At 36.2% G+C, this 27,199-nt stretch overlaps 1 protein-coding gene and 1 long non-coding RNA gene across 6 annotated transcripts; one reads left to right on the forward strand and one right to left on the reverse strand.

The window, feature by feature from the left end:
• The first annotated feature begins 749 nt into the window (after nucleotides 1-749).
• Nucleotides 750-23,858, forward strand: LOC139140977 (serine/threonine-protein phosphatase 6 regulatory ankyrin repeat subunit B-like). Of its 5 annotated transcripts, none has more exons than XM_070710500.1 (12): nucleotides 750-801; nucleotides 13,828-14,000; nucleotides 14,379-14,580; nucleotides 14,921-15,085; nucleotides 15,754-15,935; nucleotides 16,394-16,466; nucleotides 17,545-17,709; nucleotides 18,819-18,960; nucleotides 19,667-19,684; nucleotides 20,483-20,500; nucleotides 21,656-21,670; nucleotides 22,924-23,858. In XM_070710500.1, the coding sequence occupies exons 1-12, from the start codon at nucleotides 771-773 to the stop codon at nucleotides 23,084-23,086; spliced, it is 1,347 nt and encodes a 448-aa protein (XP_070566601.1). In that variant the 5' UTR covers nucleotides 750-770; the 3' UTR covers nucleotides 23,087-23,858. The 5 variants fall into 5 exon arrangements, with proteins under 5 accessions (XP_070566601.1, XP_070566602.1, XP_070566600.1 ...); XM_070710497.1 differs by lacking the exon at nucleotides 750-801 and adding an exon at nucleotides 6,330-7,953; XM_070710498.1 differs by lacking the exons at nucleotides 750-801; nucleotides 20,483-20,500 and adding an exon at nucleotides 6,332-7,953.
• On the reverse strand, nucleotides 4,359-6,388 carry LOC139140978 (uncharacterized). Its single transcript, XR_011554112.1, has 2 exons — nucleotides 6,211-6,388; nucleotides 4,359-5,917 (listed from the first exon to the last, which is right to left on the reverse strand). It is a non-coding gene; the product is annotated as an uncharacterized lncRNA (long non-coding RNA).
• Nucleotides 23,859-27,199: the final 3,341 nt, after the last annotated feature.

Genomic DNA, 27,199 nt, shown 5'->3' on the forward strand with positions numbered 1-27,199 from the left:
AAAACTATGGAAATTATTTGTGCAAAAGTGGTAACTTAAAAAGTATGGTTACCCGGTAAAAGTTGACGAAACCATTAAATTTCCGACAGTTTCTGTGTACCTACATGAAGCACATTAAGCTTACTGCACATTACTGCCGATAATTCAAAATCATTGCTTTTCTTCGTAAATGCCGAACGTGTATACCTGGATGGGACTGTAATTAATCGTGTGTCACTGCTTACGAGTCTGTAGTTAAAGGTATCGAATCGAGTGTATGTAACACAAAGTCATTGGTAAACTTGACCATGACCTTGTGACGTTGCATGTTTCGTACTTTCGGTTTTAAAAAATTGATGCAACCATCTTGATGTAACGCGAAAATAAAGTACTCTTATTTCATTGAGCGTATACCCCACGTTTTAAAACAATAAGAAAAATCAAACAAACACAAAACAAAACACAAACGACAAAAACCTACGAAACAAATTTATTCTAACTTCTGGGACCATAAGACTTATGCGGTCGTTACTGTATGATGTTGAACCTGAAAGAACCTTACAGGCCTAGCTCTGTTTAATTCTTTATTATACAAAGAACTTATATTCTTTAGCGGCACGACATTTGTTTCAACCATCTCAATTTACCGTCATAATGAAAAATTACAGTTCTGCCATATGTTCAACATGATTATAGTGTCCGGAACGTACCCGACCGAGTTCTTTTCACAGTTTTGCGACATTTTCTATATCACCCTTTTGCGACATAGCGCTCGCAAACATAGATTCAAGATGGCGACGACCAGGTTGAAACGATCAGAAGGTAAACAAATGATATTGTCTTTATCCTTACTAGCGTTTATGTGGTGCGTTAGTATATGTCAGTCTTTTACAGGATTATACAAAATTAGACGATCTTGATACTGTAAATTCTGATTGTGTTTACGGCAAAAAATATATGAAAAAACACTCCTGGGAGAGTTCCTTGTATGTCAGTACGTGTAGCAGCATCCCAGCGCGAGCGCGCCGCGGTATCCCCTGTTTCAAAGCAACCATTCCCTGATGTAGTGGGAGTGTCAACCAAGGCACACTGCAATGTTTAGAATTTCAGCAGTGGACCCGGAAACGTTACTGTGCAGCTGTGTAGCCCCTGGACTCATCGACAGAATTTCGGGCGGGCTGTTTTTACCACAGGGGTTCCGATCGTCGCTTTCGCTAAGTTCAACGGCAACGCCTGTTGTTTTTACAGTCCAGCACTCGATCACTATGCCCTCTTCCACTTCCGTTAAACCGCCATGGAAAAAATGTAGATATAAACGAGTCGAGCATGAGCAACACCTAATATGAAGCGCACCTTTTACAATACCCAATCTAGCTGTGGGTCCATAGCTGTGGCGTTCTGTCGTAAAAGTCAAAATCAGCCGGTAAAAGGCAGAAATCCCCTCTGAAAAGACCACAGCTACGGACCCACAGCTATACCTAATCTATTCAGAGCTTAGAAAGCAATGCATTTTCTACTTCCATGACTGATGACCTCAACGTACTGTCGCACAGTCATAGAGTTCAAGCCAGATTAATAACCATCAAAATATCTTGTCGTTTTCATCACATTATCTGTCTGAATGTTGTCAGAATCCATAGCTACTTCATATTAAAGTTTACTGTTTTAATAATGTACTCGTCCTGCAGGGGTTATAGAGGGCGCTAAATACATTCACACTCCAACTCATATATCTCTCTTTGATGAGGATATTTTCAATTTCAGTGTCATAATTTGTTAAATGATACCAGAATGAAAAGAGGGTTTCTCACAGACATCAACACTCCCTTGGCAAAAATAAAGACAAACCCATGTGTTTTTGCATGAGTCACTGGTACACTAATGTTCACTTGTGCCATTCACATCTGTGGCTCTGTCAGCCCCAGATCATATTTAAGTACATCATCATTGCTGCTTGTAATAGTTCAATAACAACGTATGTTAGCAAGGGTCAGGGTATCATCAATCGTGATCTTGCCCGAGCTATCATGTGTTATTAATTTTGTTACACTGAACAAAACTTCTGTGTAGAAACCTTAGCCGTGAATACGTAGTGGTGCTGTAGCGTATCAATTGCAGTCAGGTCAAGGGTCATCGCCACTGTGGTGATGACCCTTAACCCGAACATGATCTATACGCCAAAGTATTGCTGCGTATTCACAGCTATAGAAACCTATGCTTAGAAATCATGGTCACAGAAGAACGTAGTCACAGGCAGACAATCACTGCTGTGAACAGCTCCATATTCTGATTGCAATGCTTAAAATTGCTTTCAAAGAATTTCTAAGAATAGACACAGCATTGATGGTAGCTAGTCATACCTAGTCACACCGTAATCACTGTAATATCGTCTAATATTCAACAGAGTTATGTGTTGAATCATATGCCTGGAGATTGTATGCATGCTTTTCTATGCTACCACACTGTGTGACAATTCGTTATGCACAGAAAAGATGCACACAAAGATCAGGTACATCCTCAGTGGACAAGATCACCTAACACGCTGGGTAAGAGTCTCCTAAACCATGTTTTATCACTTTATCATTGTGCCATGTGACCAAGTCTAAGCTAATCCAATTAATTAAATGGTATATAAGGTGTAATAAAATGGATTGACCAACGTGCAGGGAAATGGAGAGAAAAGAGTAAACATTTGGAAAATGGACAAAATATACAAAACTGTAAATTAAATATTACTTTAATGAAACACATTATGGCCAGTGAGCAAATTTCAAGTCACTAAAATTAGATGCAGCAACCCTTGTATAACCCTTCATGTTAATGGTGAAGACCATTCTAAAAAAACAAGTATCATATTTTCAGTTTTGTCACAAAACACCAAAGACTAATCAAGTAGCTTCTTTCAAAAGTCATGAATGGTTTGATGGAAAATGATCAATGATTGGCTGTTTAGACTCAGATATTATCACAGCTACAGAGAAAAGTGGTATTGAACAAATCTTTCCACCAGTGGCTTGGACTGTAAAACTGCATAAAATAAAACTCTAACTCATGAAACATGAAATTTTAGGGGCGACTTGCAGCGATTTCGAAGCTGTTATCCAATTGGTTGGCAAAATCGTACCGTTATAATGAAATAATACAAATAAACTCCCTAAGTTGCTGTGAATAGTGACAATCGACCAATCAGATATAACCTTGCAAACACGCTGCGAGTCAGCCGAAATTTTAGTCCACATGTACTGGTACATGACATCTTGTGTAAACTACAATTTTAAAAAATACAATGGTTCATCATATATGAATGCAGTTTTAATATACGTATTAGATTTATTTATCATTTTTCAAGTGCTCAACATTATTATGCTTAACTTCACGCTTTTCTTTATTCTGAAGCTGTAACTGTTTGTAATATGAAATATGATGAATACAGTGTGTCAAGAATCCTACAATGTGATAAAGTTTTTAATAAAGACAGTTCAAACGATTTCTCTCAAAACCAGACTGTCATTCAATAACATCTCATAGTTACATTCAAACCTATGTACATGTATCTTTAAACCAATTTACTCTACAGTTATTTCAAAATTGAGGCGCACTAATGGCTTTAAAAATCACAAAGTATTCCTTTATGCTCATATTGTAATATTCAAAAAATTTGTCTCTGACAAGCTAGCTCTGCCAGTCCACCACAACAAGCTCTATCCTACTTTCACTATTTTTTATAATTTATACACATATATATGTAAAAAGGACCATAATTTTAAAAAGAGCAATACTTTATACTTGTCCTCTGGCGGAATTAAGGGGAAAAATTCAAGTTCAGATCCTCCTTTACAGTAATATTAAGACAAGGAGGTTTTAACCAGGACACTTCCCCGGTCTCGTCTGTGTTACAGGCAACAGTAACAGCGCCCTCTTGAGGCCGTGAGATGCCATAGCAACAGTTGCCAGCAGATAGAGGGAGCTGATTGATGGTGTGTGACCCAGTAGAATGGGGGAGATGAATGTGTGGCATGCCTTCAGGCTATTGGTTTTAAGTGAATCACTTTTGTTGATTCTTTCCATTCATTCATTTGCAAGTTAGGAAAATAGAGTTCCTATTTAATAGAATTATTGCGCTATGCATGAAAGCAAAGCATTTCAAATATGAAATATACAAAGTAGCTGTTCATATTTGTATTGGTACTGTTAGCTAACTTTCATAGAAATGCGAAGTCTGTAAAAATGAATAATGTATACATCCACAACTCATATTTATCATATTTCATACGCTTGGTGCATTGAGCTTTGTGTTGCCAGTGTATACAACTCTTGTGTCAACACAATGAAATACATGTACTGTGCTGTCACTGATAAAGTAGCAATTGCAAAGGACACAAAGTTCAGGGCTTTATACTCAATTTATAAATCATAACAAAACTTGAATGATCTTGACCTAATTTTTGTTCACAGTTCAGTTTTACAATGTCATTGATGGTGTCATTAGCGAAGGATATAAAGTGCACTCAATAAATTCAAGAAAATTGCAAACCAGATTTGAAACACCTTTGCTTTCACAGCAGCACACTATGCAGGCTGAAAGTAAATTTGCTGTATAATCATGATAATTGGCAAGAGGAATATCAGGTTTGACATCGTTGTTCTATATCAGCCAGTGTAAGAAAATAAAGTCAATTTCTCTCTAGTTGTAATGTGATTCAGCTAAGATACTATCACTAAGTTTTACATAGAGATTACAGTACATTTTCACATCACATGTTACACCAAATACAGATCTATTCTTGTGACATAAAAACCAACAGTTTTGACTTATGATCTTCCCTGCTGTTTTATAATATTCTTTTGATTAATATTTAATCTTTTCTTTCAGTATTACAAAGGGTACGTTGGATGAGTCCCATAAGGTTCACAAAGGACTTCCTTTCACAATCGGTAAAACTTAAAGGGACAAAGTCGGCCATTTTTCATAAATTTTGTTTGTTACGAGCTACTACTAATATATTGGTTGACATGTTGAAAGATACTGAATGAATGGATGGCATATATTCGACCCCGATTTTAGACACGATCAATGAAACCATCGTGAAAATGAATTAATGGTCATGACCATTAATTCGTTTTCATGATGGTTTCATTTAATTTGTCAAAAACTGGGGTCGAATATATGCATGATGAAACAATATAGGTAGTATCTTGCATCAAACAACATTCATGAAAAATGGCCGACTTTGTCCCTTTAATCACAACCACATCAGAAAAAGCAAAAAAATTGAAAGGCAGTTTTTGCTGATAAGTTGCTCATGTTCGTTTTTTTTTTTTGCTTTCTTCACTCCTTAAAGAATTTCTGAAGTCGTTGCTTTCATGTTTTATAATTCATTATACTCATTCCATGGAAAATTATAAACCTAGAACAATATATCATATCAGGTTTCCAACACTTGTTCTCGTCCCACTCACAGAACAAGTCCCACCTTTGTAACATTCCTCTTGTGCTGTGGTTGTGTCACAGTGAAAGATAACCCTCTTCACGATGGGATTTTCACTTCCATAAGGAAAAGTCAAATTGCTTGATTCATTATGTAGGCGGTTTGATGCATAACTTTCATTTCCTCACAATACAGCCAATATAGCATCGCTGTTCTTTTGATGAGCCTGTTCAATGTCGGTGAATATACCTACCACAAAATCCATGTTGGTGTCTTTCAATCATGTACAGTAAAACCGTGAACTCCGCGCGAGGCTGTGGAAACATTTCCTTGGAACAGACATACTCCTCAATGCCTTCCCATGTTCTCGGCACCATGCACGCTACACACCTCACAATGTACTCTTGCGAGCTGATAGCAATACAACACTGGCACGGTCAATTTTACAGCCCAGTGGTTTTCGGCATTGCCATGGCAACATCATTCACCGTGTGGTCGCAATGTGAAACCTTGTGCCGGACACAAAAGAAACAAAAAAGAGAATCAAAGAATTCTGTACACTGTAAGTGTCCAAACGATACACTATACATTCCTGCATGCATGACTGTGTCAGAGTCGAGATGTTCTCTTTACCTGAAACGTTACTGGAACAACGTTCTAGATGCTACCACCCCCCTGGTTTTAGGAATGGACTCAACCATTTACTGACTCTCCTTTATGTACCACAAGCTCTCGTTGCCTGGAAACAGGTGTATGAACATACAGACGGGGGTCATTTAAATGACATTAAGTCTTTCCTTACCTGTGTAATTTGAGTAAAAAAACTCTTAATTTATGCTGGTATTCTTTAGTCAATAAAAAAATCCTCCACAAGCCCCCACAGCTTGTGTAAGAATGTCTTGAATTTCCCACTTTGGAAAATGGTAGTTTGCTTTCTGAAGTTGCACAGCAGATGTGTCATGACTGCTGGGAACCAACCCTGTAACCTTACAATTTGACAAAGCTGTGATTTTCAAAATCACTTGGGTGTGAAACTTTCATTGTCTTTCACATGTACTCTGACAATTGAGTTTGTGGGTTTAGTTCAGTGGAATTGTCACTCATTACATGTTATTGGCATGCCTATAAAGCCTTGTTGACTGAAGGAAAGCTAAGACATCGCCTCAGGTCATGTGTGTACCTCACAGCAGAAACCACAGCTGCGGTTGGTAAAGCAACATTGGTGGAGGGACAGTGGAAAAGCAGACCTGAATTCACCTCAGTGTGACTATAGGGTTTGTATCAAGACTAAGTGCTCCACCTCTAAAAACTGTTTTACCACAGTGAAATTCCAACACACAGTGCGTGCATCCAGTTTAACTTGAAGAATTGGAACCATCATGTTGAAATAGTTGTGCCGTGGATACCAATCCTTGAAGTTTTTGTCTTCTGTAGCCAAGCCAACAATGAGCATTGTGAAGCACACATACCGGTGTTAATGACAATTTGGATACACCAGTGGCTCTTTTCAACTCATCTACAGCCGGACTAAGTGCAAGCTGTGTGTGCATACAACAACAACAACTACTGTGGCGCACAGAAACTTGGCTCTAGCTTTCCTTTTTGACATTCTCGCATTTTTCTGTTCAGCACCTGCTGTGGATTTATCACCATAAGGCCAACACTTATCTTGTTTCCTCGGTGCTAAACAGTGTATATCAGTTTGTGAATTTTCATCGATATTCATGTTCTTTTAGGGCGTTAACTGTCAGACAAGTGACATCCTTGAACCTTGGCTGGTGTATTGATTTTTTTAGCAGGTGTACTTAAACTGACAGTCACAGCTGATAAAAATCTGAGTGTGGACTCAAAGGTACAAATCAGTATAAGTAACTCCACCTTTGAGGGGATGCCCCCGAGAGGGAATATCATATACCAGTGTGTACAGACTTTGCTGTGGTTCCAAAGGAAGAAAAGTACAGGTGTGAATTTTCACATTGTACTTTCACACTTTCGCTGAAGGCCGCAGGTTTTACTGTGCTTGTATCACAGCACCAAAGATTTCATATTGGAACTGAGTTTGAGATTCCACTAGTCTTAAAAAAAGACGACATAAACTGGAAATTTTTTGTAGCAAGATTAATCATGATGTCAAGAACAACAACAATGGATAAGCAGACTGGACAAAACATGAGCGCACCAGCTGGAGGGAATTTTGGTGACCAGGACATGATCACACATTGGACGTCCATGGCTGTATCAGAGCGTGAAGATACCAGGTATTCGCTTCTTCCCGAGCAGTCAATGTTGCCGTCGATACTCAGGGAAAAATCCATGACCCTGAGTGAGAAAATGCGACTAGGGGACAATGCATCGCCAAGTTCAAGTATCGGCGTCAGCCCGGAGAAGCCCAGAATGACAGTGACATGGTCACCTGAGACGAAACACCTCAAAGATGTTGGTGAAACGTCATACCCCAATTCTCTTTTCCTGCACACCGATTCACAGGCGACATTGCTCAGTGTTGGTGGGAATTCTAGTTTGCAAATGAATGTGTCTGTTACAGGTTAGTGATATGTTATGATCATGAATGCCAGTACTTTTTTTGTAAGTAGAATTTTGTCTCCTTCAACTCTTTGGCCCCATTTACACATATTTGGGTCCAATCACAGTAGTTAATAACAACTGTATTGAATCCAGTGATAATGAGCAAAGTAGGCGGTCAAATAACATCAAAATAAAATTTGTGTCATTTAATTCTTGTCATATGTTTGATGGGAAAAAATGTTAATCATATTGCCGAAATTAAACTCTAATTTATTTTTAATTGTGATTGCTGAAAAACCATTAAAATAATTGATATGTGTCACTTTTGAATTTTCTTAAAAAGAGCACACTTAATACATTTAAAATATGAAAGAAAAGGTAATAATGCAAAATATTGTATTATTGGATTGAAATTGAAATCAGACAATATCATATCGTATGTGAGTTTTCTCAATTCAATAAAAGCAACAAAACATGAAAAGCTTTCAAAATTTGATAAACAGATACATAAAAGATAGCATGTCAGTTAGCAAATACCAGGACAGCTATGTCCATTCTGTGAATACATTGTTAGAGTGATTTTGTACAGTAACATGTGTATGGACAGTATGAAATTGTCTTCAGAGCTTTGGCTATATATTATATTTGCCATGTTGTCCTGGTATTTGCCTGATTGTTGGTAAATTCTTCACAGAAAGTGGCAAATTCAACTCCATCCAAGTCCAAAAAGACACCAAAATGAAAATATTTTCATTGTAAATTTACACTGGGAGAAAAATCTCACCTTAGATTTTTTTTGAGTTATAGGCAGGATTTATGTCTGTAATATTTTATTTGCATAACTCAAAACACAATTTCAGTGCCGTAGTTGTCAGACTCTTGCTTCTGGGTTTCATTTACAGTGTCATTGATTTTTTTGGACCTTGTCATTTACCAGCTACATGCATGTATTACATAAATGGTGTATGATATCACAGACACCTTGCAAAATTTAACACAAAATCTAAAAAGGAAACCAGATCTGTTTTGGTCATAGCATCTTTCCAAATTGGGTTCACAATGCACGTTCTTTTCATTTTTTTAGTTCCAGTCAATCAGTCTGCTTTATAAACATAGCGATAGCGCATAAGTTTCATGTGTTGTATTGAATTCTGGTTATTTGTACGCTAGAAAGAGGTGATTTGTACCAGGCTCACCATCTTGCAACTTCAATACTTCATTTTCCTCATCATTGTTCTCTGCTATACAGAAACAGAAGAAAAAAGGGTAAATGCAAAGGCTTTCATACACACACTGATCAAATACAACTCTTTTTCCGTGGCCTAAATCATAGATTTTTTGTGACTATATGCTTTTAACAGAAATTAACAACAGTCTTAAACTCATCTTACATTCAGTTTCTGATAGATTTATAACCCTGACTGTGATTGTGTCTGCTTATGTTTATGCATAGCAAATGAGTAGTACAACTTGTAGTGCATGTTACCAGTGAAACTGATGTAGTCTTTTGTGGAACCTGTATGGTAGGAGTTGATACACAACCAACTATCCTCATCCGTTCTGAAAAGCTTTTTCTTTGTTTGGCAAAGAACACTAAATGTCCAAGGTCTCCTCTGAACAGAATAGACCTTTACATCACTATAAGTCTTGGAATGATAGTCTCGTGAAATTTGTAAGAAATTTTGTTTCCTTCCTCAAAAGAAATATGTGATCATGCCATTTCATATTCCAGTGTCTGTAAAAACACAAGGAATTAATGAGGAACATAATGTTTCAGCAGAAAGTTTTTAAACCAAGCAGGAAGTTTTGCCATTAAAGTTGCTTTTTTTTGTGAAAAAATATGAGCTGCAAGAGATTTCTATCAGTAGTTCAAGCTGCATTAGTATTTACGAACCCATCACAAGAAAGCTGACGCTAATGCTTGTATCCTCAAAATGGGTACTTCCAACATGTCGGACATACTGTACAGGTACCACAATTCTCTGTGGAATATTCAACATCTGTCTGTAATCCAAACAGTTGTCATTCACTGCTGTGCTGGTATTTACATTTGTGTCACTTTCTTTATATTTACTTTGTTGGCAAACACAGTGAGACTGGTGGGTCCGTGCAGCTAGTATGTGAAGTACCTGTATAGTTGCCAAATTTATTATGCAAATGCATTACAATCCTAACCCAATTAAACCGTAATTATATGGATATCTAGGAGTGGGTATTTCTAGACTTTGCATGTATACACAAAGTGTATTCAACGTCATTGCAGTCTCCTTCTACATCCAATGTTATGACAGCTTGGAGAGAAATCAACATTTTGCCTAAAGGGCAGAATATTGCATATATAAAAATAACTACTTGGAGATTTTTCATTTTTCTAAGAAAAAGAGGATCTCATGAAAATTGAGTCAAAACGCGACAAGAAAACATTACACCCCAGCTGACAAAATTTACCACGGCAAAATAGTGAGAACTTCAGGTCCTGAGTGTTTCACAAAATCCTGAACATAGTTTGAATTGGTGAACTGTTTCCAAATATCAATTTACAGAGCACGCACACAATCAAGGCAAAAAAAAACAACCCAGAAAAGTTATCTCAAGTACATAACCATCACCGACAGACTCAGTTCATCTATTATTCTGTTCTTGGTCGTGTACAAACACTCATTAAAGCCCCCATCAATTGTTATCTGTACAAAAAAGAAAGTCTTCCCGTTAATTATGCAGGGTTTGAGCAAAGGGCTTTTGAAAAAAGCACTTCACAGGTACCTACATGTAAGATTGAATAAGAATAGCGTACAGTGTATGGCATAATCAGAGCCACTCGAAAGAAATCTACCTGTACTTGAACAAACACACAAGTCACTCATGCCAGATTTACTTCAGCATTGCATGTCTATACACACGTTGTGTGACAGTCTGCAAACACAAAATTGAAGAATTTGGTACAAAAAAAGGTTGCTGTTAATGCTCCAATGCTGTTGGAATCAACATAGCTGTTCAGAGAAGTGATCCCTGATAGAAGTCTCTTCATGATTGGAGTACAGTGATCACATGACCCCTTTCCTTGGTTGATGTCATGATACCGACTAAGCTGATCGTGACCAATTTTTTAATTGCACATGTATATGATATGTGAAATGAACAGCTTCTCCAGACTCAAGACTAATTTCACTGTGTAGAGAGATATCTGCTATATAAGCAAATACATGTATTTGTGAAACTTTGTCGTTGTACGATATGATTAAAATTAGATTTAGAGATGGCATAGGTGACCAGCAGAGAATGAAAACAGCAGAGAACCAGATGTTAACATTCTTGTCTCTACATCTGAGAAATCAGATTTAGTCTTAGTACAGCCCTGCTTATCGGTTTATTTCTGTTTTATTCCCTCATTACATTTATTGAAGGAGCAGTCTAGCTGCTTGAGCACATCTGCAAATATCATCATGCACAGTTACAAAGTTAACATACAAATACACCATGTCTATACCTGTATATTAATGATATTAAAGCAGTTGCATTTATCATCTGTGTGTAGTTATAAATAAGAGCACACAGCAAATTACCAAAACGTTATGAATATTTATTTATTTATTCATTTATTTATTTATTTATTTATTCACATTAAAAGATAACCCATTTACAGACACCAATCGGGTGAAAGTTTCCCATTTTGGCCATAATCTTCCATACATATATATATATATATATATATATATATATATATATATATTATATATTATATATAATATATATATATATATATATATATATATATATATATATATATATATATATATATATATATATATATATATATATATATTATATATATATATATATATATATATATATATATATATATATATATATATATATATATATATATATATATATATATATATATATATACACACAAAAAACACAAAATGTATACAATGTGCCCTCCCGGTTATCACCATAATGGCTTTATGGCAACCTCTGAACTTGGGCACAGAGAGTATATATATATATATATATATATATATATATATATATATATATATATATATATATATATATATATATATATATATATATATATATATATATATATATATATATATATATATATATATATATATATATATATATATATATATATATATATATATATATATATATATATATATATATATATATATATATATATAGATATGTGTGTGTGTAAGTAATATATATTAAAAACATTGAAATAAGCATACTGACACTCTGGTTATTTCGTCTAGACTTTGATTTATTTCTTGCGTACGACGTTTCACTCTTTAGCTAGAGCTTCTTCAGGTACACCTAAAGAAAGTGATGAAATGTACGTATCTCAGTATCACAGTGAAAGTTGTTCAACTGAAAGTGATGAAATGTACGTATCTCAGTATCACAGTGAAATATACATATACACACACACACATATATATATATACACAAAAGTTCGATGAATGTTTTTAAAGCCTTCAAAAACTACATTGCTTGTATAGAAGACTTTGAAAACGTAGTGAGTGGTGCAAGGATGGAAGTGGATTTTACAAAGTAGAGCTGTCAAGTTGTTTCAATGAGAAACATCTGAGTGTCTCAACTTCAAATTCTGCCCCGGAATTAGAGTGCTTCACATTCCTGTGTGCTTTTTGGCAGACGTTAATTGTTCTTTCCTCTCCACCTGACAGGTCTAATTTTAGCAGGTTTAATAAATTGTAAAAGGAACAACTTAAAATAACTTGATAACAGTGTGCAAGCAACCATGCCAAGTCAATATGCAGCCTCAATGATTGATTTCAGTGTTTACATATCGACCACTTTCTTTTACGGTAATAGCATACCTGTCTTAGACTTTGCATCAAGGCATCTTGGCCTTATTCCAGCTAGTGATGGCATTTTACTTTTATTTATTTTCTGCTCACGTTTATTTGAAAGACTTGTCTATACTAGAACAAAATCCAAAACAGGGACTTCTGTATATTGAGTAACACGCACACAGTCCATACAAGTACCTGTGCTACCGTTTGAAAAACTTTACTCACAGAATTTCCATGAAAAAGAATTGTGATATGTTTTATCTACACATTTAATGTGACAGAAAGACAAGATCATCTCAAACTCTGAAATTCTTTCTGATTATAATAATTTTTAGCAGAGTCACAGGCCATTGAATATAACTTGACAAGTTATTAACTGATGAATATGATGTACAGTCAGTACGTGATTGCCAACATGTTCATGATATGAATTGCTTTCAGTATTAATCCTATCATGGAAGATCATCTCCTCGGAACATTTGAGAAACTTACTCAATCGTAAATCACTAAATGTTAACATTGAGGAGTTCATGGATGTGTTTATGTGTGGTGCAATGGTAACGGAATGTTTTTACAGAAATTTGTAAAGTTCGCTAGTGAAGCAGACATAATATTATAGTTTTGTTAGATTAGAATGTATTTTATGGTATGGCCCTCAATCATGGAGTTCTACATTCAAACCAAAATATTTGTTATTTCAAGTTTCAACCTGAGGACTTTTCTTAGAACAGGATTCAGAGTTTAACCCTTTGAGCGCTGTAATTTTCTCCCGCCAAAATTTAAGTGCAAAATTTTAACAATTTTTATGAATTTTTCTGTCATTTTTGATAATTTTGGACCAAATGGCCATCACATTTCATTGGTTACAGATTTTCCTCAAAATTTTGGCGAAAATCTGAGAAAAACTGACTGGTGTTTATTTTATAAAGGGGACAAAAATAGACTTTGGCACCAAAAGGGTTGAGTATCATCGTCGTTTCTGGCAAAAAGGTCATATATTATAATTTGAAGTAAATGGAAAATCGTTGATCAAGTTCACTGTGTGTTATTTTTCATTTTCTGACAAGATGAAACCAAGAACCTGCTAGAAGCTGCAGAGAAAGGTGACCCTGCCAGGGTGAAGAACGTCCTGAGGCGTGGAAGTGTTGATCCGGATTTCAAGCGGAACGCTACGTCCAGGACTGCATTAGAGAGAGCTTGTGGCTATGGTCAGGTGAATGTTGTGAAAGAACTGATTGAGGTAAGTGAATCATTTTGGAGAAATGCTTTTTCCAACATCCAAGCTTGTATTTATTGCTAGATTTTCTTGATATCATTTTATAATGGTTAATTACTGTAGCAGGCTAGGATTTCTGGTAAATATCCCATATCTGCTCCTGGAAGAAATCTTCAAGGCATTGGGTGACTTAAGAAAATGAAGGTTAAGTGACACTGCAAGCCAACAAACACAGTATATCAGAGTCTTCAGACCATGAAACTCTGCATTGTATTGAATCATGAGAACATCAAACCATATCAACACGTGTTTCACATCACAGACTGTTTCTGATCGACCAAAGCCAGAGTCACAACGGCTGAAACTGACACCCATTTTATTACATCTGTGTGTTCATTACAGGCTGGAGCTGACCCAGAGCAGTGTAATGCCACTGGTAGGACCCTCCTTCACCAGGCATGTACTGGTGGCCATGTAGACATAGTACGGCTTCTGATAGATTACACCAGGGACATTGACTCAGTTGACAGGGCTGGCAGAAGTGCCGCTCACCTCGCTGCGTTCAATGGAGAGGCCGCCTGTCTGGCTGTACTGGCAGATAAAGGTAACGTCAAACTGTAACTCTCTCCCTGAAGTGTACGGATTCAAAGGAGGGCTGTGTCTGCTCCGAGCTAGCCAAATTGGAAGGCCTAATTTCTCACACAAGATTACTGTTTTATATGATGCCTGGTTGAAACCAAATGCCATGATGTAGGTTGCAGTTTTCCCTGTTTTTTTCCCACAGCACCCAAACAAATGTGTTACTGGAAACCACAAGTTACGATTCACTGCACTGAGGTAGAGGTTATCTCTATATATCCAATCTACATTTCAGATCCTATTTTAGATTCTTTTTCACAGCTTGAATGGCTTTTCTTCGCCAACTTTTACATTTCAAAACTTAGGAGCTGATTTGAACCTTGAAGACAACGCTGGCAAGACTCCGGCACATTTGGCTGCGGAACGGAATCATCCTAAAGTTCTGGAGCATCTTACGGAGAGGGGAGTGGACTTAGAACTCAAAGATGAAGTTGGAAAGAGGCCTGCACACTACGCAGCCATACATGGAGGTGAGATAACCATTGAACATCACAATGTCCAATGCTGAGACAGAGAAAAAAAGTTTTTAAAAAATTGGCTGAGCTGAACTCGCATGTCAGAGAAATTATGCTTGTTACTCGTCTCTTGTCGTCATCTAGAAGATTTGTGAAAAGGTCGTGATATATTCAATGATTCATTTATTATGGATGATATAATTAACAAAATGTACTCTATAGTATCAGTAATTTTTTGCATGAAGAAGAAAATTCCTTCTAAAGATGTTTAAGGCTGTCTATTTTGAGCTTCAAAGTCGGACTGCTGGGGACATCTATGCATGGTGCAATTCGTAGTATATTGGTCACAGGACTAAACTATGCAGATGACGTTCTCATGAAGTTATTACAGTATTTGAAAATGCAGTGACATGATTGAATAAAAGTTTTTCTCGTACTGCTACAGGTTACAGACAGGTTTCTCTGGTGAAATTAACTGCAGTTAAAAAGATGTGTTTGCTTTAAACGTTTGTGTAATCGAGAAAGAGCACTCCAGTCACAATAATTGTGAATGAAACATGTATCATATATCTCACGATTTCACCTGAAACAGTGAAAGAGTTTTAGAAAGGAATTCTTATGTTGAAGGTGAAGTTAATCTTCAAGTCTTTCCTCACGAGTATTTTTGTCTGGGTTTTTTTCAGGTCTTGAATGTTTAATATTTCTAGTGCAGATAGACTGTGACATGACGAAGACTGACAATGCAGGTCTTGTCCCAGCACACTGTGCCGCTGGCAATGATCACATAGAGTGTCTGCGGTACCTAATCAAGGCTGGCACTCCACTTGACATCAAAGACAAAAGTTCTAAAACACTGGCACATGCTGTGAGTTTGTCTTTTGTTTTATTTATTCAACACTGTCCATTGCATTAATCATCGTTAGATCAGTTTTCATGACCTGTGGGCACTGTGTGCATCTGCTATTTGGTTCAAGCCAAATGTTTTTAGTAGTAAGACTAGTCTATATTTGAGAAAAATAGGGATGCAGTGCTTCAACGGAGATATTTGGGAATAGGAACTGTATTAGTAACACACATTTCTGAAATAAGTTAATTGTTTTTTTAATTCATAAAGTCTTTCTTTGAATTCTAACATTTACTTCAAAGTCTGAAGGTATTTTATGGGATTGAAAATAATGAAATCCGCCAATTTATTGGTGGGTTAAATGAATATACAGTGAAAAAGAAATCGTACAAGTTTATCAGATGTAGAGCAAATTGAGTTCTGTAGATAGCATCTCCCTTAGCATTAACAACAGAATTTTCATATCGCCATTCAAATAGGCTGCTCACCACGGTGCAATGACGTGTCTTCATTGGCTGTTTGAGAAAGGTGCTAATGCACGTCTGAAAGATGGTAAGTGTAGAGGACCTGACAATCCTTGAAATTTAATAGCCCCTGGAAAGTCCTGGAAAGGTCATTAAAGTTCTTGAACGTTAGGGAAAATAGACAAAACCTTGAGTCCGAAAGATACGCATTACAAACAAAATCACATGCACAAACATACATACATGGAAATATGTGTGTTCGTATCATTCCCATTTGTGCTTGTACACATGGGTTTTGTTGGTAGCACCATCATCTGACCTCTTCGTCATACCGAGTCTGTATACCACTACACTTCCTCTGTCTTCTTGAGTAGACCCATTGATAAACCCCCCAATTTTCAAAAGTCATAAAATAATCACTTGTTACATAGTAAAAATGATACATGTATATAAAATGATTTATGAAAATGATATGTCACAAAAATTATACCAGCAATATGGTATTTTAGACTTAAAATCCTTGAAAGTCACTGAATTCAAATGTATGGACCCAGAAAGACTGTCCCAATACACCAGACAATGGACAAAAGCCAGCTGATTATGTTGTTACGCTTTGTAATTTGATATGGGTTAAGAGTACAAGATTTACCAAGAAACTTCACAAACAACAAACCATTTCTACTTACTGACTGGTTTTATGACTGAATAACTATAATAGAGAAAGGGACATAAACCTTTGCAACAATCTGTGATATGCATTCTTAATGTGATATTTAAGTCATACCCTACAGAAATATGTAGATATTCGATAAGTGTGATATGTAAAATTTTGTAAGTTATATAACAGGCAGATACCTAAACTTTTCATCAACACTGATGCCAGTTGTGACGGAAGGGCAAAGGTTATGCTAAATAAGTTACTAAGGATTTACATGACTTTGTATTGAAAAGCGACTGAAACTGTAAGTCAGTGAAAAGTATGTTTCGCATACAAAAACATAGACACTAATTTGATAGGGAAAAAAACTGTACTTTGAAATCTTTTGAAAAATAGAATATAAACTCAGTGGAATGAAACTTTGCGATAAAGTTTGCAGAATTTAAATGAATATTAAGGTATGAAATGTGAAATTGTCGTCCGAAAACTGGTATAATTTTTTTTCCAGATCAAGGCAACACACCCCTCCACATGGCAGCTGTGGGCGGCCATGCCAAATGCTTTAACTGTTGCCTCCAGCACAATGGTAGTCTTGAGATTACTAACAGCAGAAATGAAATAGCAATGGAGACAGCCAGGAGATTTGGTCATCCAGTTATCATTGACAAAGCAGGTTGGTGACATGATACTTTGCTGTATTGGATGATCAGACCTGGGGATCAGACTTGTCCTGTACACTTTCTGTGTTGACTGTGTATCACTTTCAACCATTTGTTTGAAGTACCGAAGACTCATTGTACCAAAAAATATTCATGGCCATTTTTCAATCAAAAAGCTTTACAAGTTTTTCCAGTCATGACCTTACATTGTAAAATGAAAATCCTCAATGATCTGTTTGTACATGTAGTTCCAACTTCACCAGTAGAAATTTCTGTTTCCCAAAAAACATAAGCATAAAACAAATCACAGTGTGGGGGCGCTATATTACAGTGCCTTCCTGTTGCAGACCTGTAAACCCTCATCTTGTTAGAGCTCCATTTGCTGTATCTTTTTGTAATTTTTAAATATTTTTATTCTGTTTTAAAACAAATTTCTCGTTCTACTCCCCAAATCATGTTGAACTGCCTTGTTTTCAACTTTCCAACACAGCCAGTATGTGTGGAATGTCTTGTATCATTGTGAAAAACTGAATTCTGGTCTGAACCAGAATTCAGTCGTCAACAATAACATTGAATAATGCATTATACATACAAGGCTAACGCTTTTTATTTTAACGTATTCAAGGAGAAGAATGCAAAAATGTGCCAGTTTTATTGGACAAAAATATTGAAAATATCAACAAAAGTTACTGTTATCTGAAGAAATGTGAGAATCTCGTCTGTTTTAACACAACAAAGCCCATACTCTGCAGAGCAACACCTGTGATTTTCCAATCGTTGATTGTCTTGTTCCTGGAATTATTCTGTCCAAGAATCATTGAAAGCTGTTGAAAAAATTAATCAGGCACAGCAAGCAGTGTTTCCTTGTTTGCTTTCAAACACCTATAACACCATCTTGAAGTTTTATTCTACGGCTGCATTGAATTTTTCATGCTATCAAATTTAACCAGCATCTTACAATGCATCAGACAAGCTGTTCTCTGCTGAGTACTTATCAGATGTAAATGCAGGCTTGACATTATATGGAGATTGCTTATGCCCTTATATTTGAGTTGGAGCATTGCTTTACTTTGTCTGATGGGGTAAAACTCCCATTTGAATTTTTATCTGTGTCTTCCTCCAGTTAAAAATGAAATACAGTGCCTTCATTGCGTCGACAAGTTTGATGTCCTTCAGTGGGAAAAGAACCACCAACCAACCAGAGTACAGAAAAGTCTAAACGACAGAAAGCAGGTCATATACAGGTCACCCGTCCCTGCAGCCAAGTAAGTGTCCAGTGTTTCCATGAACTGTGCTTTCAATTTGCGAGACAATGTAGAAAAAATCGTTCAGGGGGTATAAAAATGAATTGCATGCTCTGATGGAAGTGACTGATGGAGCTTTGGAGACTGTGATGTCAAGACACTGATTCATGTGCCATCATGTCAGACAGACACTCACATTGTAATTCAAAAAACAGACAACACAACATCATCATGTCCATAGTTTGATTCAATCAAACTGCCATTGAAGGTAAAACAGTTAAACCTGTCCTCGTAGACAACTCTCTCATCAAGGTGCCTGTCTATTAGGAAGAGATTTTTTGTCTTCAACATACCAGCTGAATAGAACTTACATATTTATTATGGACATCTCATAAGGACAGTTTTTTTACTGAGACATAGACCCTAGTCTTTTTGTAGGGCTGTGACCAAAGATAATCCTCAATACAAAGATTTCCGTGTGTGTGAAATTTGACTATATACTATGGGAAGGGGATATTTATTTATTTTTTATTTATTTATTTATTTATTCATTATTGATGTATTTGATTATTGATTGATTGATTTATTGATTAATTGATTGATTTATTGATTGATTGATTAATTGATTTATCCATCTATCAACCCATCCATTTGTTCTCACCATGTACCTTCTATCATTCTCAAAACAACTGAAATGTTTCTCATCTCCCAAAACTAATGCATGCAGCATGCCTCCAATTGATGAGTAAGTTGATAAAAGTCTTGTCATTCTCAAATTTCTCTCTTCTTAAAACACTGTTACTATCACCAACTCTATGATTTCCCAAAGGTTAATAGATAAAGTAAACATCACGGCTTCCATCACATTTGCTGAGTATTCGCACTAACCAAGCATCTATATCTGTAAAGTGTACCTCAGTGTAAAAACTAAAACATCGAAACAGAATGAAAATATTCACTTCATTTATTACTGGAAACAGACAGATTTGATGTTCTTAATTATATGTCAGCATTTCTGTATTTTTCCTGCCTTATATCTAAGACGGGTCTTGTGTGTTCAATGAGTTCACAATGTGTCTTGTCGTTTACTACAGATCAAAGTCATCTTAGAAACAATAACAACAGTGAAACATATTTTGTTTAATTGTAATTTCATTAGAATGTTCAACTCATCTCCCAAATCAGAAAAAAAATGTTCGTCTGAACACAATAGAGGGGTTTTAGTTCCCCATATTTTGAAAATCACAAATCTGTCCTCATTAACCCTTTGAGAGCTGTAATTTTTCCAAAAAAAATTTTAGTGCAAAGTTTTACCACTTATTATGAATTTTTCTGTATTTTTTTGATAACTTTTGACCAAATGGACATCACATTTCATTGGCCTCAATTGTTTTATTTAAATTTTGCCAAAAATCTGGAAAAGGAGACAAAAATTGACTTTGGTACTCAAAGGGTTAACACAAAGTGTGTGCTGTGGTTTCACCAACATTTGCATTTTCTTTCATCACCACTGCACGCCATCTCCTTCCCATCATGCTCACAGCCTGACGTTTGTCAATGAGTAAGTCTGACAATTTTTATCCCACACTGTGTCCTTAGATGTTTTTCCTACAAAATTGTATTTATTCTCCCTTTTTTCCATAAAATTAACCCTGATAACGTATAATTTTGCTCACGTAGTTTTTTTGCTCTTATTTGCTGTTTATTATTTTTATTTTTTTTTTATTAATTTACTGTAGTTACAACAGCTAGTATGTTACTGAATGTCACAAAATATTACTAGCAAGATAGATATAAGTATAAATATTAGAAGAATGTTTGACTCCATGATGTCAGTTTCATCATTAAGGTAGTTCACGCCTCGAAAGTGAAAGACTTGAACGTTTGCTCAAACTTTTCTCAAGCAAACACCATTCTCTTTCAAAGTCAAGAATGAAATCAGGGTCATCATACAAAATTTGGCATTAACCCAATATTTACCAATACTTGAAATTTAAAATGGCGGCCACCCTATTGTTATCCCTATGGGGCAAAAATTCCCTAATTTCACAAAACTAAGCTGATGAAAACTTTATTTACTCCATAAGCTGCAAATTGAACCCCCAACAAGTGGTAAGCCAAAAGTAAAAGTATGAGAGTCCCCGAGGCACATTCTACCTCAATGACAGCAAAAATACATATTTGTCCAAAGTCATGAAATTTGAGGAAGTTAACCTCACAGGAATGGTGACTTCTGCACTTTGTAAACCACTGATGTTATGATTGGGACTAAATCAATGTGCAAGAATAGCCTACATCGCAGAAAAGTAGAACTGGCAGCCTTTCTATTCTAAATGATGCTACATAATCTACAATTACACAATCAGTGGTATGGACAGATATGTTGAAAAAGATGTACTGTCAAAAAGTCCAACGTGAAATGATTATCACTGCGAGCTCATCACAAAGACAGTATAAAGTTTACAAATTAAGACAAATAAATAATATTGATAATGAAGCCATTTCATCCCAGATGCATACTCAAAAATTTGATTTGTGTGTTACTATTATACATAATTGAATACGTAAACTTGGGAAATTAAGAATTTGATGAAACATGGCTATAAACTGTTTTGTCCTGAAACTTCTCCCCAATGTGTGGTATTCCAATTTAAACCTGTTATACATTATTCATCCATAACATCTATCCATGTCATATTTCCTTCCTTGAATGCAGCTTGGTATTCACCGAGTAAGTCACTCAATCATCCAACATGTGTGTCACATGCTGTAATTTCTCTTCACTCAAAATATTTCTCACGCCGATCTCAGAACACTCTCTGCACATGTGATGATGATATGAGGAAATGCCATGACAGGCTCAGTTTGTCATTTGGTTGATGTTCACAAATTTCATGGTAAAATGAAAGAACTTGATGAAAATGGAGTAGTCAGAGCTGACAACCCGTGATAATATATATCAGAGCCAACCAAAACAGGGATTTATTAATGACACAATCATAGCCCCCGGCAATTCATTTTCAAACTTGCTTTGGGACTGTGTATGCACATATAAGTGTGTTACAGTACTTTGGGGATATAACATCTAATAAGGCTGTCCTCGAACTGTCAGTTTGTTTTGTTCAAAGAAAACACCCAGATAACAATTCATGTGATAAAACTAGAACACTAAGGACAACATACCATGGTACAGATATCATTTTGTTGTGCAATAAGTCATAAGACCATACAGAAATTTGAAAGTTGGGATTTTCATGTGTATTGAACATTTTTTTGTCATTATTTTTTCACCATTGCTTGATACTTCAATTGTGTATACTTCTGTAGGAAGAGCAGCAAGAGATAGATATGTAGTAGTAGTAGTACCCAGTAGCAGTAGTAAGACCAAAAAAAGTAATTTGTGCGTTTCTGATAACATGGTTTTGAAAAATAGGGTAGGTAGGTCGGCAGGAATTTTTTTTTTCCAAAATATTTTTATTTTTAAACATGCATTTTTCAGGGGTTCAGGGCAGTCAAACACTGGCCGCAACATTTCCAGAAAAATGCATTGTGCACATTAAAGGAAAAAAGATAAAAGACATCCTCGTGCAAGCAAAAATCAAATGCCAAGTAATGATTTTGTGGATTTTTTCTTCCTTTCTTCTTTTTTACTTCCTTGTTTACATAGCTCTAAAAAAGTTTAGGGTCGGCAGGTAAAAAAAAAGGGTAGGTCGGGTTATCAGAACAGCACAATTTTTTTTGTTCAGCCTAATGGTACAGCTCAAAGAGATACACTCAGAATAAGAAAGTAATTAATTAATTGAAGAAGAGAAGAAATTATGTTCATTTCAACAAAATGTTCATCAGTGTCGTCAATTATGGTCTACAAATAGGAATATGAAATTTATGTCAACGTGTAATTTTAATGCTGGTATTGCAACATAGTATAAATTTTCAACTCTTACCAGTAATGCTAGTATCGTAACAATTTTCAACTTTTTACAGGAAGGAGCCAAGTAGACTGGAACTGAACAAAGCCAAGAGAGAACGCATTCTTCAGAAACAAGGCAAGGGTGACAATTTACCGACAGACTCCAACCTACCAAGGAGAGATCTTGCAGCCAGGTACTTTGGAGATCCAGTGGAGACCATGTGGCTAACAAAGTAAATCCTTGTTTCTAACAAAGAGGGCGCTACCATTGCGCTTGCTTTTTCATGTGATAATGGTGTGTGTCCAAGCTGTATATATTTCATTGTGGTTTTACTGTTCCAAAAAGCAAACAAACGTAAGATTGGTGAGAAACTAATATTTATACATTTTTAAATTTTTCTGTATTTAATCTTGGAAAGTTTTTATCCGTGTTTGTTAGCTCTGATTCCGTCCTGTTCTCTTAGTGAAGATGATCAAATCCACGACAGTACATCAAATGCCCATTTATGGTTACACAGTAGGAGTGATCAATTCTGCAATTGATAAAGTCTCAGTAAGTAGAGTGAACTATGGAGTTAATCGCTGGAAACGTGTTGCATGCAGGTCCTGGTACCAAGATTGTTGGTAATTAATCTGTAACAGATTTATGAACCCGGAGCTTGATGTGTACTCCAGTAGCTGTATCTGTAAACCATCTGAGCTGCCGGAACCACTAAATCTGACCACTGTTATGTAATGGAAGAACATAAAATAACTGTAAATGGTTACTAGGCACATCTTTCCAGAATAAAACACAAAATGTAAGAAAATAATCACTTCTATTATTAGCTGTACCAGACCTGACTGCTCGGTTGATAACACTGATAAAAAAGTAGGTCATTGTATTTTGTCAACAGCATTGAGACGTTTGTGAGTGTTTATACAATTTTCAGGTCAGTTCACAAAAAATGAGGTCATTTTCACCAGAGTTTTTTACGTGTAATAAATTTAATTTGTATATATTGGAGAAGTTTGGAAAAGTGCTTTGTGTTCATATTTCAAATCCAAGATGATGTTTTCTTTCCATCACAAAATGGTATAAACAGATCAAACATGGCTGAAACAAAGAAGTTAAACCATAACAGACAGACCATGAATGCAGAAATCACTTAAAATATTTATACATGTAAGAGTGTGTGTGTGTGTGACATGAGAAGGCACTGCGCTCATAGCATGCACCTAATAATTTGTGAGAATGTTTCTTTCTCACTCAAACAGAGCAGACTTGACAAGACGAACATTCCTGTTTTTCATGTAATGCAACCATGCATAGTACATGTACATTGCAAAGAATTTTCCTCTTTATTTAAAGCCCTGCAAGTATACATAGTTTTTGCTGGTAGTTTTTTTCAGGATTTCATTCCATACATCAACTGTATTTTTTTCCTCCAGTTTCTAAAGTATGTTTATTTACATACTCCATAATTCAACTTCCTCTCAGACAGAGATACATGAAACGATGTTTTGAAAAGGATCAAATGTAACATCTACATTGGCTTTAGAGTGATTGCAGCAGTACAACATGCATAATCCAAAAAACCCCTTTCAATCGCACTTCCTGAAAGCACTTCAAAGGTTATGGATCACAAACCCTTTTTAACGTACAATGATACAAGAATTCCACTGTGTGGCATACCCTGGACTAAACCATCTCACTGGAAGCCGAGACACCCTATCTTGGATCTGTCAGCCCAGTTTAATCACAGATGAATCATTCACTAGCTGAATGTCTTTAAAAAACAGTGTCAGATTTCAGACTTTTGCAACACAACAACGTGCACCAGTTTGTGAGAGGTTGAGGTTAGGAGTAGAACTAAGGTCTGCATAACATCAGTGTGCCAAGATTGTGTGTGGGTTTGACGAGAGCTGTTGGAGATTATATGAGTGGGTTGTATACTACACCTCATCTGTGAAATTTAATGCATTAAACCCTGTTTCCCCACCCACATATCTTGAGTCAAGAACTCGGACAGAATACCTCCAGTCAATGTTAACATTTTTAAGAAGTAGGAGATGCTTTCTGGGAACAACAGTGTTTCAAATTTGATGTTTCGAAGTGTCTGACTAAACTTTGTCACTGTAACTTTTCAAAGTCCACTTCCAATCATGTAAAGCCGTTTTGCATGACTTTTCAAAGCTTGGTGACAGTCTGTACCCATTTTGTTTGTATCATTGTAACCAGTAGGAGAGTATGAATCACTACCGAGTAATCTGCATTGTGGATTCATGCATGACTGACTGCCATAGACAGGTCAGCATCACTTAGTCTGAACGTTGCAGTGCACTACAAAGTGAAGGCAAATGGCAAAAACAGCAGAAACTACTGTCAACAGTCTGCAGTGTACATTTCTTTTTCTATGAATTTTACAATTTCATCATTTCCCCAAGCTATCTTTTTATATCAGGTGTTTACTACATGTCTATGTTCACTATACTGTCCCATTTCAGCTTCAGTTCGGAAAGATTTGCTGCATTTCATCCTCAGATGAGTTTCAACCCAATTGTATGCCATCTTTTCTATAAATTCAAGTACTACTGATGAGAGAGCATCCAGAAGCCAATAGATATCATTTTTGAAGTCTTTGAGAAAAAAAACTAAATCACTTCAACAGACTTGAATATTTTAAGGACTACTAGTATGTTTATTTGGAGCAGTGTAACCTTTGCCAGGAAATCCATGTATCAGGAAATCTATTTAGGAATTTAGAAAGGTGAGAAAGTCTACCATAAACAGACTGTACGACATGTAACCTGCACCTACCTAATGGCCTATACATTGGTTCTACTTTGCCATATTAAAGCAATAGGGGATGCACCAAATTGGGGCAGTGAGTGGGTGAGACAGCATCAAATGGCAGGGATGAAAAGAGAGTCAGATGTCAGTACCTACACCATGATCTCATCAGTTGCACGGAGTCCATAGGGAATCAAGAGAATATCGAATATGTGGATGATTGCCATCGGATTGAAAGCATCTAAGTGGTGTGAATCACAGGGAATCCGTGGGGGAAATGAAATTGAAAATCGAATCACACAGGAAGAGAATAATGACGGAGTAGAGATAGCTAGCAGCTTTAGAAAAGAATGGAGTACTGCAAATCATCAAATCTGAAGGTGGGTGTTGCGGACGTTGAGATCCATCCCACTCTTTCCACTGCAATAATTCACAAGCAAGATAAACCAGAAGTTACACATTCAGTCCAGCCATCTCACACTGTTAGGCCAAAGAAAATTGTTTCTGGTCCTTGACATTTAGCAAAAGTGGTGTTGCGACACGGTTTTTCTTTTCTTTTCTTTTTCTTTTTTCCCCCTTTCTTTTTTTTATTCCCAACAATGCTGGTTTGGCACTATTGATGCAACAGTTATTGTCTTTTATCACTGACAGCATAATACCTCCGTTTTCTTCTTAGCATTTTTGTACATGCAAACAGGGATATCAAGGATAGCTGTACTGATGAGTATGTAACCCCACCAAATGGCCATGACGCGCGGGTTCTGAAATGACACGCGCGGTGACAAGAAACGTTCTTTTTTGGGGGGGATGATGGCTTATTGCAAGTAGTTAATTTTTCACTTTACTTGTGTAATATATGAAAAGCATGCATCGAATGACAATAAACTGACTTGCATACTGTCAAGGGCCATTGAAATGGTCTTACAGACAAATTTTAGGACCACTCCTTGTGGCCCCTGGATGCAATATCATAATTTCTGTAGTCATTTATTGCACACATTTGCTAGACAACAGATAAAGAAAAGTTTAAAACTTGCACTCTCTTAAAGTTTGACCAGTTGACTTTTTTCACCCGTCTGAAGATTGCTTGATCTCTGAGCATTTAACAGACCGGTGTTTCTTACATTCTGAGATCGTGACAAGGAGACTTCCATCATTTATATAATATTGTGAGGAGAACCGTTTCAGTTTCACCATTGTGGGGAACGAATTTCTGATCTGACAGTATCATGGTGACACTAAATGTAAACAACGATGCTGAAGTTATTTTCGTATTCGTTTTCGTATTCGTATTCGTATTGAAGTCACTGACAGAAATTGGTATTTTTAGTCCAGGTTTCAGGTGTAAAGTGTGCAATATACGATATTTACTGAGATTTAAATATTGTGATAATATGGTTCGTAATTTCATCTGCCAAATTTTGTTAAATTTACATAAATTTGCATTTGTAGATTTTAAAGAATTTTGTTTACCTTATTTTATTTGAAAAAAGTTACTTAAAACCAGTTGGGATCTGGTAAGGCAGCATCTTCGCTTGCCAAGGTCTCTTGTCCGGGCAGCTGGATACACCCGGGTC

Source organism: Ptychodera flava, chromosome 9, assembly GCF_041260155.1.
Source record: "Ptychodera flava strain L36383 chromosome 9, AS_Pfla_20210202, whole genome shotgun sequence".
Lineage (NCBI taxonomy): Eukaryota > Metazoa > Hemichordata > Enteropneusta > Ptychoderidae > Ptychodera > Ptychodera flava.